Below are 12,809 nucleotides of genomic sequence, written 5' to 3' on the forward strand. Positions count from 1 at the left end.
TGTGCTCCAATTATCCACGTAACTGATACCCTCCCTCCTACACTATCCCTGCAGCCACATGTTTATCTGCACTCTCTCCCTGTTCCTCAACTCGCTAGCACGTGGCAGCGGCATAAACCAGAGATGACAACATGGTTTGTCGTGGCTCTCAGCTTCCACCCTAGCTCCCGAAATTCCTGTTTTAAATCCCCGACTCTTCTCTTACCTTTGTCGTTGGTACCGATGTGAACCGCCCAATTTCAATACAGGTAAAAATAAAAAACTTAGCCAGCAACCACTGCGCCCTGCACTATAACAGCAATCAGCTGTTATGGGCCCGCGCAAACAATTTAAATCTTTACTCCTTACCCAGCAGTCACTCTGTCCTCACTCCGACCGGATTCAGCTGCAAACCCCCAACAGTAAATTTTTAAAAATTTACTCCCCTTAACAAGCACTCACTCAGCACCACTGCATCCCACACGATAACAGCAATCAGCTGTTATGGGCCCGCACAAACAATTTAAATCTTTACTCCTTACCCAGCAGTCACTCTGTCCTCACTCCGACTGGATTCAGCTGGAAACCGCCAACAATAAGTTTTTTAAAAATTTACTCCCCTTAGCAAGCACTCACTCAGCAACCACTGCGCCCCACACGATAACAGATTTACATGAGACTGAGTAAATTCCACACTCACACACAGTATCAGAAAGTGAGCAAATCCCACACTCTCACACTGTATCAGAGAGTGAGTAAATCCCACACTCACACACTGTATCTAAGAGTGAGTAAATCCCACACTGTATCAGAGAATGAGTAAATCCCACACTCACACACTGTATCGGAGAGTGAGTAAATCCCACACTCACACACTGTATCGGAGAGTGAGTAAATCTCACACTCACACACTGTATCAGAGAGTGAGTAAATCCCACACTCACACACTGTACCATATAGTGAGTAAATCCCACTCACACACAGTATCAGATAGTGAGTAAATCTCACACTCACACACTGTATCAGAGAGTGAGTAAATCCCACACTCACACACTATATCAAAAGTTGAGCAAATCCCACACTATATCAGAAGTGGAGTAAATCCCACACTGTCACACTGTATCAGAGTGAGTAAATACCTCACACACACTGTATCAGAGTGTGTAAATCACACACTCTCACACTGTATGAGAGAGTGAGTAAATCCCTCACTCACACATTGTATCAGAGTGGCCTTTCCCCATTGCGTCTTGTGAGCAAATCCCACACTCTCACATATTACAAGACACTCACAGTTGCTGAAGGAATCCCAGACTGCCGCACAATCCCTCTCACCGACAGCTAGCTGATTTTACCCGTTGGATCTTTACACATTGACGAACTGGGACTGGAGACATTCTTTCTGAAATGGATTACCTGTTTGTAGTAAGAAGGTTACTGATTGTTGCAAAATCCTAAATCTGATTGGTCTGTTGTTATATCCAATCAAATCAACAGAACATAACTGGCTGTCCTCATTCTCACAATGTCCAATCACAATCATTCCTTTCCCCATTCCTCATTAGCATAGATGTGAGTCTCTGTCTATTTAATCAGCGCTCGGAAGGGGTTTGCTTTATTTCTGGGTGAAATTGACGATGGCTGATGAGAAGAAACCAACATCGAAACCAGCTTCCAAGAAGGGAGCCAAGAAAGTCATTAAGAAACCGGCAGTAAAGGGCGGCAAGAAGCGGCGAAGGTCGAGGAAGGAGAGTTACTCCATCTACATCTACAAAGTGATGAAGCAGGTTCACCCCGACACCGGCATCTCCTCCAAGGCCATGAGCATCATGAACTCGTTCGTCAACGATATTTTCGAGCGCATCGCGGGTGAGGCTTCCCGCCTGGCCCATTACAACAAGCGCCACACCATCAGCTCCCGGGAGATCCAGACCGCCGTGCGCCTGCTGCTGCCCGGGGAACTGGCCAAGCACGCCGTGTCGGAAGGGACAAAGGCGGTGACCAAGTACACCAGCTCCAAGTAAAACTCCACAATGGACTGAAAACCACCCCAAACACAACGGCTCTTTTAAGAGCCACCCACAATCTCTATGAAAAAGCTGCACCATGTTTTCCCGCATTGACTTGATGAGAAATCTCTGTGGAGGATAGAGATTTGTCCCGTTCCAGAATGTTGTGAATGTGGCTTCATACCCGCCCGTCACAGACAGTTTCACACAGAAGAGAATCCAACCGAATTGAGAGTCGATTTTAATCCCAGTCTGGTATTTGTGACGGACAATGAGGAGAAACACAATTTCAGGAGGGAATTATTTAAGTTTAATAACCATATTCAGATTTCACAACTGGTGAGTTAAATTAATCAAATTGTTTTTTTATGTTTCCTCTGGGGTGATCTGGGCGCCGCTACATGAATCCTGTTTTCCCTGTGAGCTGAGATTTGCTCCGTTTTAAATTACCGCCGGTTACAGATAAGAGGTTGGCAAATTCTAACTGTTCCTAATATAGCGCCTGGAAACTGGGACGGCAAAATATAATAAACCGATCACAAAGTGAGATTCAAATCGTTTCCTGAACATTTCACTGCAGTGAAATTGGCGGGATTTTGGAATTTGAAAACATAAGCCAATGAAATCCTACAATGTCGTCTCCCTGGCCCTGTGATTGGTTAGTTATTGAATTGACAAGTGTTAACCAATCCGAGCTGGAGACTTGCTGTTGATACTGAAAGCGGTTTCAATGATTATTAATTGGGATTAAACTGATGAAATCTGTAACTTCTCCCGGACTGTACTTGAGATTTAAAATATAATTTGTTTCCACAGACAAATACCAGAATATTCTGAAGATGAATAAATGTGGTGTTTCCTCCACACAAGTTACAGGGAAAAGTGTCGCCAGCTCCTTCCCACACACAGTCCATACATTGTCACTGACAGAGCAAAGAGACACAGACAGGTCATCAGTTCCACAGTCTCCGGCAGCAGAAATAGTTCCAGAGACATATTTTCAACCCATCAATCAAACAGAGCAGGAGAGGCAGACGCTGTGTCCATGTCACCCTAACGGGGGCCTCATAAATCCCAGTCCAAATTCTCACCCACTCTCATCATCACTGTCTCAGATCCACAATAGTGCAGCCTTAGTGAAATAATAAATATCAGAGAAAACTGACACGTGATTGCCGGTTAAAAGTTACACAATGAACCTTAATAATGTACTCTGAGATTCGAGTTAAATACCAGTCACATCGCGCAATAGGCGGTTTAGAAGTGGCTGCACAAATCCCCAGAGTGTGTCCTCACAAATACATTAGCTGCAAACCCAAATATCTGCTACATTCTCAGATTGAGATATGTTGAAAGCGACAAAGATACAAACTCTGATTCTCGTTTAAAACTCACCCAATTTATGAAAATAAAAGATACAATCTCATTTCGATGTCTATGAACTGAGCTGTAACTTGCAAACTATTACAAAATCCTCACTCACTCTGTTCCAGATGGAAGACACTGTAGCGATTCCAGACTGTGGTCCATTTTACATTCATGTCAAAATTCTGACTCCGAATCAGACGGAGTGTCAGAGATCAAATCAATGTGTACAACCTGAGTTAAACTTCCAGAGCAATCCAGTATCAGATTAAAGGTTCCATTATCTTTCACTATTGTGTTCTGATATTAAATGCTCACGTTGTTTGCTTAAAACCTCCCACATCAGTTGTCTCTTTCTGTGCTGGAAATTTACGTGGAATGAATGCAAATTTATAAACAGTCCCAGAGATTGAAGGTCACATCCTCAATCCCATCCTCACAGTGAGTCACGAAGCCTGACAGATACAGGATTATTCTCAAACACTTGTTCAGAGTAAGTTACAGCAGCCATACCTCCAAGACCTGATCTGTAACAGTTTCAGACTCACAGAATAACACAGTGTCCCCTCGTGACATACCCTTCTACTGAGTTGAACAGGTGCTCCCTATCCGCCCTTTCTATACCCATTATAATCTTGTACTCTTCGATCAGGTCACCCCTCAGTCTTCTCTGTTCCAGCGAAAAAAAAACAAGCCTGTCCAACCTCTCTTCAACCCTTAAATGTTCCATCCCAAGCAACATCCTGCCGAATCACCTCTGCACCCCATCCAATGCAGTCACATATTTCCAAAATGTGGTGACCAGAATTGCACACTGTACTCCAGCTGTGACCTCCCCAACATTCTATACAACTCCAACGTGACCTCTCTGCTTCTGTAATCTGTGCCCGGATTGATAAAGTATTTCATATGCCTTTCCAGCACCCTATTAACCTGCCCACCTGCCTTCAGATATCTCTGGACAAACACTCCAAGGTCCCTTTGTTCCTCAGGACTTCCCAGTGTCAGGCCATTCACATTAATCCTATAATAATAATATTATATTCTTTATTGTCACAAGTAGGCTTATATTAACACTGCAATGAAGTTACTGTGAAACCCCCCTACCAAGTGGATCACATCTAATTTTACAGCTTTAAATTCCATCAGCCACTTTTCTGCCCATTTGACCATCCCGTCTGTATCTTCCTGTAACTCAAGACACTCAACCGCACTGTGAGCTTGAAACTCAGTGAAAGGATTTCACCCTCCTCTCGGAATCTGATCACGACCTCAATCCCAACATTCAGCTTGGGTGGGCAGACAAGACAACGTCCTTCCCGCAGCCCCCCAGCACAAACTGGATAATATCCCAAACTCGTATCCTGCTATTGTCACATTGTTCCACCACCTTGTTCTCTTCACAAAACGCCAGGAATCTCAGACCAATTCTTCAGACCTTTGATTCTCTCTGCAAACAACATCTTGTCCCTGATTAAGATCACCCCGGGAAGAGGGGATCGTCATTCTGAGTTTCTCTGCAGGCATCCGGTTGCTGTTGATGGACCAAAAGAGGCCTCACGCCTGAAAGAAAGCCTCTCTCACAGCCCTGCGAGCATGTCTCCATTAGACGGTGCAGAATACCTGCAGAGTAGATAACAATGGAGAGAAATGTGAGCAATTTCAGCGTCACAATTCTTTGGAAATGGAGGATTCGGAATGAAACATTATTGGAAATACTGAACAGATCCTCTGGGATCAGGACGCAACAGGGGAACAGGCGCTTTAACGGATTAAGCTACAGAGTGTGAGGATGTTCAGCTAATCACAAGGAAATGCTGGAAATACTGTACGGATCTGTAGTATCTGTGAAAAGCGAAATAGTTAACATTTCACATGCTGACCTTTCATTGGAACGACCTGTTTCTCTCTCCACAGAAGCTGCCGGATCAGCTGAATATTTCCAGCATTTTCTGTCTTTGTTGCAGATTTTCAGCATCCGCAGTATTTTGCTTTTGGGCCAAAGGACAATGAGTTGCCTTTCCTGATCTGAGGGTTATTGCAGGTCGCTCTGGCTGTGATTATCGCTGATTCGGCCAAACATTTACAATCTATCATTAATTGACCGCGAGAATGGGCGGTGAGGGGATTCTTGAACCGCTCCAAGTCCATATGGTGTATGTACACACACAGTGCTGTTAGGGAGGGGTTCCAGGTTTGGATGGTGCCTCGCGGAGGAAAGGTCAATTTCAGGAGTGGGATTCGAGCCCTGACCTCCAGAGGAGACTGCTACCTGAACTCGGCCATCCTGACGTATTCGAAAGGTTAGGTGCGATTGGGGCGAAGTCGGGTGGTCTTTCCGAGGGTCGGTGCCGACTCGATGGGCCGAATGGTCTCCTTCCGCACTGGAGCCATTCTACGATTACTGAAATAGGGTGAAAACGGCAGCATCAGGACACAAGAACAAGTTACGGTCTCAGGCCAGAGTAAGTGTCCAAAGTAATGACACACACATTAGAAATCAATGAGATAAATACATTTATTGTGGACTGGTGCCATCTCCTGGCAGAACGGGAGCCGTGCGACACGGACACTCTCATTCAGGAGCATTTTACATTGGAGTGAAATAACTTACGCTAAGTATGAATGTGTTCCAAAACAGTTTATCAAGCTAATCTAAAGGACCAATTGGAATCTGATTCTTTCAGTGAGCGATGGTGGTATAGTGGTGAGCATAGCTGCTTTCCAAGCAGTTGACCCGGGTTCGATTCCCGGCCATCGCAATAAAAAGCTGGTTGTATATTTTTGCGCCACTTCGTGAGTTTCAAACCGAGAAAGAGAAACAGTTCCGAACTCAGAATTTGGGCGCAATTAGGGTGGGGAGTGAAATAAGTAACTTTCTCATCATTTTTAATATGGTTTCAATATGGACAGTGTTTGACTATTCACCACCCAAGCCCTCAAACTAAAGCTAAAAATCACAGCATTTTCACTTCACCCTTATGAAGTGGACCAAACAGAGACACAACAGACACGTTACAGACGAGGATGGGATTTGAAGCCACGTGTACAGAGCACAATGGATTATTGTGCACCACCTTAACCACGTGGTACAGCTGCTTTACTTCAGGGCCCTTTAGTATCCATCAATCTAACTTCTTTGAGTTTGTTTCGCACAGTTGCTGATGTACAGAACACAGTCAAAGTATAAATAAATAAAAATAATCTCTGAGTATATTTGCGCTTGTGGCGCAACGGGAGCGCGCCTGACTCCAGATCAGAAGGTTGCGTTGAAATCATGTCAGGCGCACGGAGCCTTTCTGCAGCTGGTTCCAGGAATTTCTCTCTGTAGAAATGTTCTCGAAATGACTCCATTCCACGATGCAAATAATATATTTCATATTTACCCGCTTGAGCAAATTTGTCAAATAGCAGGAGATTCATCTCGTCCTGTTAATGCAGAATGACAGTGAGTTCAGTAAGAAATGTTTACAAACAACAGCAATTTCTTTCTGCTCACTACACAGTTATAGTGATCAGTATTAAACAGCAGGAGCGGGAACCGCAGTCCGCAGTCTTCACCTTAACGGTGAGTCTGAATTTCAGTTTGGGGGTTTCAGAGAGAGTGGATGTTATTGCGGAAACTGAAGTCACTTTTCCTGTGAATGGAGCCGGATAAAGAGCCCTGGCCTGAGAGTCCCCGAGCCTCCATGAATCTTCACAGCTCACAGAGTGAAGGGCTTTTCCACTTTGAAAATGACCATGTCCGGCAGCTGGAGCTTTGCCTTGTATTTTCTGGGATCTGGGAAACAGCGGATCATCAAAAAAACAGAAATGAAACACATATAATCACAGTATTTATTGATATGGGCTAAACATCAGTGCGCATGGCCTAATGGGTAAGACGTCTGACTTTGGGGAAAATCTAGTGATGATATCAGAAGATTGCAGGTTCGAGGCCTGCCGTGGTCGTTTTATACAGAAATCCGGTATAACTTGCTGACAATCCAGTTTTCCTTCCTCAGCTCAGTTCATTCAATTCTCTCTCATTTTAGGATTTCGTTTACCCCCTAATTAATCCACAATATCTGTTTGATTTGGATAAAGAAATGATTATGTATCAAGCGGTTCAATACAATTCTGTGGAGGGCATTCTAATGTTCTCAGGAAGATGGTTAGAGTCAAAGAGTCATAGGTGTTGACAGCACGGAAACAGGCCCTTCGGCCCAGCTTGATCATGCCGCCCAGTTTCTTTCACTAAGCTAGTCCCACTTGCCCGCATTTCGCCCATATCCCTTTCTACCCACCCTGCCCATGTAACTGTCCAACTGCTTTTCAAAAGATAAAATCGTGCCCGCTTCCTCCCCACTGCCACTGCCTCACGAAGCCCGTTCCAGATGCCCACCACCCTCTGTGTGAGGAAATTTCCCTTCTGGTCTCTTTTGTATCTCTCCATTCTCACCTTAAACCTATGCCCTCTCCTTCTAGACTTCTCTACCTTTGGGAAAAGATGCCGACTACCTTAGCTATGCTCTTCATTATTGTATAGACTTCTGTAAGTTCACCCCCAAGACTCATACGGTCCAGGGGGGAAAGTCCCAGCCTAACTAGCCTCTCCTTATAAATCACCATCAAGTCCTGGGAACACCCTCGTAAATCTCTTCTGCACTCTTTCTAATTTAACAATATGCTTCCTATAATAGGGTGAGCATAACTGAACACAGCATACCGTGTGTGGTCTTACCAATGTATTGTGCAACTTGGTAGCACGGTAGCATTGTGGACAGCACAATTGCTTCACAGCTCCAGGGTCCCAGGTTCGATTCCAGCTTGGGTCACTGTCTGTGCGGAGTCTGCACATCCTCCCCGTGTGTGTGTGGGTTTCCTCCGTGTGCTCCGGTTTCCTCCCACAGTCCAAAGATGTGCAGGTTAGGTGGATTGGCCATGGTAAATTGCACTTAGTGTTGGGTGGGGTTACTGGGTTATGGGGTTAGGGAGGAGGGGTTGACCTTGGGTCGGGTGCTCTTTCCAAGTGCCGGTGCAGACTCGGTGGGCCGAATGGCCTCCTTCTGCACTGTAAATTATATGGTCTATAAACTCCAGCAAGACGTTCCAACTCCTGTATTCAATATTCTGTCCAATAAAACCGAGCATACTGAATGGCTTCTTCACCATCCTGTCCACTTGCGACTCCAGCTTTAAGGAGCTGTGAACCTGTACTCCTAAATCTCTTTGTTCTGTAACTCTCCCCAACTCCCTACCATTAACTGAGTAGGCCCTGCCCTGATTTGATCGACCCAAATGCATAACATCGCACTTATCCAAATTAAACTCTATTTGCCATTCATCGGCCCACTGGCCCAAGATGTTTAATAATGAGCTGAATCAACTGTTTTTTTGTTCAGAGGGATGTGAGATTATGTTACTGGATTGGGAATCCAGAGGCCAGAACGAATCTTTGGAACTCGGAATAAATCCCACCATTCAAATTCACTGATATAATAGATTTTCAGGGGCGGGGGGCGGGGCTTGACAGAATAGATGCTGAGAAGCTGGTTCACCATGTGGGAGAGTCTTGGACCAGAAGGAATAATCTCAGAATAAGTGGCCGCCCATTTCAAACAGAAATGATGAGTAGTTTCTTCTCTCGGAGTATAGTGTATCTGGAGAAATGTTTGTATGAACCGAATAGGGGCTGTAAAGGGTGGGTCAGTTAATATGTTGATATTATGATTTTGAACATCTCGATCATATCTCCTCTCAGCCTAATCCTCTCCAAGGAGAACGTTCCCACTATCTCCAATCTAGCCTCATAAATGGAATCAATCCTGTAAACCTCTTCTGCACGCTGCCCAATACGTCCACAGCCTTCCAATATTGTGGCTCCCAGAGCTGTGCAAAATATTCCATCTGATGTCTAACTGGCGCCTTGTACAGATTCAGCATAACCTCCTTCCTCTTGTTCTCTTTTCCATTCGTTATAAAGCCCAGAATAAGATATGCTTTATTGCCTGCTCTCTCCACCCGTCCACCTTCAATGATCTATCCACATATACACCCAGCTCTGTCTGCTCCTTCACCCCATAAATAGTTGAGGGGCAGCACGGTAACATAGTGGTGAGCACTATGGCTTCATCAGCGCCGTGTCTCAGGTTCGATTCCCGCTTGGATCACTGTCTGTGTTCTCCGTGGGTTTCGTCCGGGTGCTCCGGTTTCCTCCCACACTCTAAAGATGTGCAGGTTAGGTGGATTGGCCAGGCTAAATTGCCCTTAGGTTAGATGGGGTTGCTGGGATACGGGGAAATGGTGGAGGTGTGGGCTTCATGGGGGTGCTCTTTGAAGTGCCGGTGCAGATTCCATGGTCCGAATGGCCACCTTCTGCACTGTAAATTCTATGATTCTATACTTCCCTACCAAAATGCATCATCTCACACGTCTCCAGACTGAAAATCATCTTTTGTCGTTTGAAGTTCTAGACTGTCCGCGTCTCACTTTCCAAAATTTCCAAGATTGTACCATCCCCAAACTTTGAAACTGTTCCCTGTACACCATGATCTAGCACATTGTTATATATCAGGGACAGCAAATGTTCCAGTAGGAACCCATGTGGAACACTACAAACCTTCTTCCAGTCCGAAAAGTCTCCATTGACCATTATATTCTGTTTCTGATTATTCAACCACATTTATATCCATATTGCTACTGTCCCTTTTATTCCAGGAGCTACACATTTCGCTAATTCTGTGCAGTTTTGGTTTCCTTATTTAGGGAAAGATGTAAATATGTTGGAGATGGTTCAGAGAAGGTTTCCTCGATTGGTGCCAGGAATGAGCCTTTCGTCAGTGGTAGGGAAATTACTGGAGAGAATCCTTCGAGACAGAACCTACTCCCATTTGGAAGCAAATGGACGTAAATGGACTGAAAGTCAAAGAGATCTAGGAGTACAGGTCCACAGATCACTGAAAGGGGCTACACAGGTGGAGAAGGTAGTCAAGAAGGCATACGGCATGCTTGCCTTCATTGGCCGGGGCATTGAGTATAAGAATTGGCAAGTCATGTTGCAGCTGTATAGAACCTTAGTTAGGCCACACTTGGAGTATAGTGTTCAATTCTGGTCGCCACACTACCAGAAGGATGTGGAGGCTTTAGAGAGGGTGCAGAAGAGATTTACCAGAATGTTGCCTGGTATGGAGGGCATAAGCTATGAGGAGCGATTGAATAAACTCGGTTTGTTCTCACTGGAACGAAGGAGGTTGAGGGGCGACCTGATAGAGGTATACAAAATTATGAGGGGCATAGACAGAGTGGATGGTCAGAGGCTTTTCCCCAGGGTAGAGGGGTCAATTACTAGGGGGCATAGGTTTAAGGTGAGAGGGGCAAAGTTTAGAGTAGATGTACGAGGCAAGTTTTTTACGCAGAGGGTAGTGGGTGCCTGGAACTCACTACCGGAGGAGGTAGTGGAGGCAGGGACGATAGGGACATTTAAGGGGCATCTTGACAAATATATGAATAGGATGGGAATAGAAGGATACGGACCCAGGAAGTGTAGAAGATTGTAGTTTAGTCGGGCAGTATGGTCGGCACGGGCTTGGAGGGCCGAAGGGCCTGTTCCTGTGCTGTACATTTCTTTGTTCTTTGTTTGTTCTTTGAGCTTTGTATTAGTGAGAGGCAGCATGGTTTTGTGTCTCACTAACTTGATAGAGTTTTTCGAAGAGGTCACAAAGATGATTGATGCAGGTAGGGCAGCGGATGTTGTCTATATGGACTTCAGTAAGGCTTTTGACCAGGTCCCTCATGGTAGACTGGTACAAAAGGTGAAGTCACACGGGATCAGGGGTGAGCTGGCAAGGTGGATACAGAACTGGCTAGATCATAGAAGGCAGAGAGTAGCAATGGAAGGGTGCTTTTCTAATTGGAGGGCTGGGACGAGAGGTGTTCTGCAGTGATCAGTGCTGGGACCTTTGCAGTTCGTAGTATATACAAATGATTTGGAGGAAAATGTAACTGGTCTGATTAGTAAGTTTGCAGATGACACAAAGGTTGGTGGAATTGCGGATAGCGATGAGGGTTGTCAGAGGATACAGCAGGATTTAGATCTTTTGGAGATTTGGGCGGAGAGATGGCAGATGGAGTTTAATCCGGACAAATGTGAGTTAATGCATTTTGGAAGGTCTAATGCACGTAGGGAATATACAGTGAATGGTAGAACCCTCAAGAGTATTGAAAGTCAGAGAGATCTATGTCTACAGGTCCACAGGTCACTGAAAGGGGCAACACAGGTGGAGAAGGTAGTCAAGACGGCATACGGCATGCTTGCCTTCATTGGCCAGGGCATTGAGTACAAAATTGGCAAGTCATGTTGCAGCTGTCTGGAACCTTAGTTAGGCCACACTTGGAGTATCGTGTTCAATTCTGGTCGCCACACTACCAGAAGGATGTGGAGGCTTTAGAGAGGGTGCAGAAGAGATTTACCAGGATGCTGCCTGTTATGGAGGGAATTAGCTATGAGGATCGGTTGAATAAACTCTGGTTGTTCTCACTGGAATGACGGACGTTGAGGGGCAACCTGATAGAGGTCTACAAAATTATGAGGGGCATAGACAGAGTGGATAGACAGAGGCTTTTCCCCAGGGTAGAGGGGTCAATTACTAATCAATTACATAGATTTAAGGTGCGAGGGCAAGGTTTAGAGGAGATGTACAAGGCAAGTTTTTTACAGAGAGGGTAGTGGGTGCCTGGAACTCGCTGCTGGAGAAGGTGGTGGAAGCAGCGACGATAGTGACATTTAAGCGGTATCTTGACAGATACATGAATAGGATGGGAATCGAGGGATACCGACCCAGGAAGTGGAAAACATATTAGACTCGTCATTGGTCAGGCAGCATGGTCGGCACGGGCTTGACGGGCCGAAGGGCCTGTTCCTGTGCTGTACTTTTCTTTGTTCTTTGTTGTTCTTTGAGCGGGTTTGCTATTGAGGAAAGGTTACACAGACTGCACTTGTTTCCAGTGGAGATGTGAAGAGTGACAGTTGATTTGATTGAAGTGCATCAGATTTTGAATGGTCTTGACAAGGTGGACGTGGAAAGGATGTCACTGCTTGTGGGTGAGACCAGAACTACTGGGCAGTTAAAAACAAGGATGTCGCCCTTTTCGGATGGAGATGGGGAAATTTCTCACTCCCAGAGAGTTGTGCGACTTTGGAACTCTGCCTCAGAAGGCGGCGGAAGCGGGACATTGATTATTTTTAAGGCGGACATTCAGCAAATAAATCAAAGGTTTATCGGGGTTACATACACCCATTGCATTCAGCCAGCTACCTGGATGCACAGGCGTTCGTTTGTTTTACATATTTGAGGATACATTCAGCGTCCAACACCATGGTGAAACGGTCTTTAAATAACGTGTTCGTTTCTTCACGTGTTCTCTGGGGCTCAAACCTGCTCCCGACTTCAATGATCGTCGTGATAAAAATAAACA

The 12,809-nt window shown here is 45.3% G+C and overlaps 1 protein-coding gene and 1 non-coding gene across 3 annotated transcripts in view; both read left to right on the forward strand.

The window, feature by feature from the left end:
- LOC140400039 (histone H2B-like) overlaps positions 1 to 3,690 on the forward strand; it is a 34,850-nt gene extending 31,160 nt beyond the window's left edge. The window contains exons 3-4 of one of the 2 annotated variants that reach the window (XR_011937993.1): positions 1,545 to 2,327; positions 2,805 to 3,690. Coding sequence is in view for 1 of the 2 variants with exons in the window: in XM_072489521.1 (XP_072345622.1) it covers positions 1,617 to 2,003 (387 nt within the window). In the remaining variant the exon portion in view is untranslated. Of the gene's footprint in view, positions 1 to 1,544; positions 2,757 to 2,804 lie in introns of those variants that run through there. The other variant, XM_072489521.1, reaches the window with a different exon arrangement.
- Positions 3,691 to 6,043: 2,353 nt separating this feature from the next.
- On the forward strand, positions 6,044 to 6,115 carry trnag-ucc (transfer RNA glycine (anticodon UCC)). Its single transcript has one exon. It is a non-coding gene; the product is annotated as a tRNA-Gly (tRNA).
- The last annotated feature ends 6,694 nt before the right edge of the window (positions 6,116 to 12,809 follow it).

Source organism: Scyliorhinus torazame, chromosome 24 (genome assembly GCF_047496885.1).
Source record: "Scyliorhinus torazame isolate Kashiwa2021f chromosome 24, sScyTor2.1, whole genome shotgun sequence".
In the NCBI taxonomy this organism is placed as follows: domain Eukaryota; kingdom Metazoa; phylum Chordata; class Chondrichthyes; order Carcharhiniformes; family Scyliorhinidae; genus Scyliorhinus; species Scyliorhinus torazame.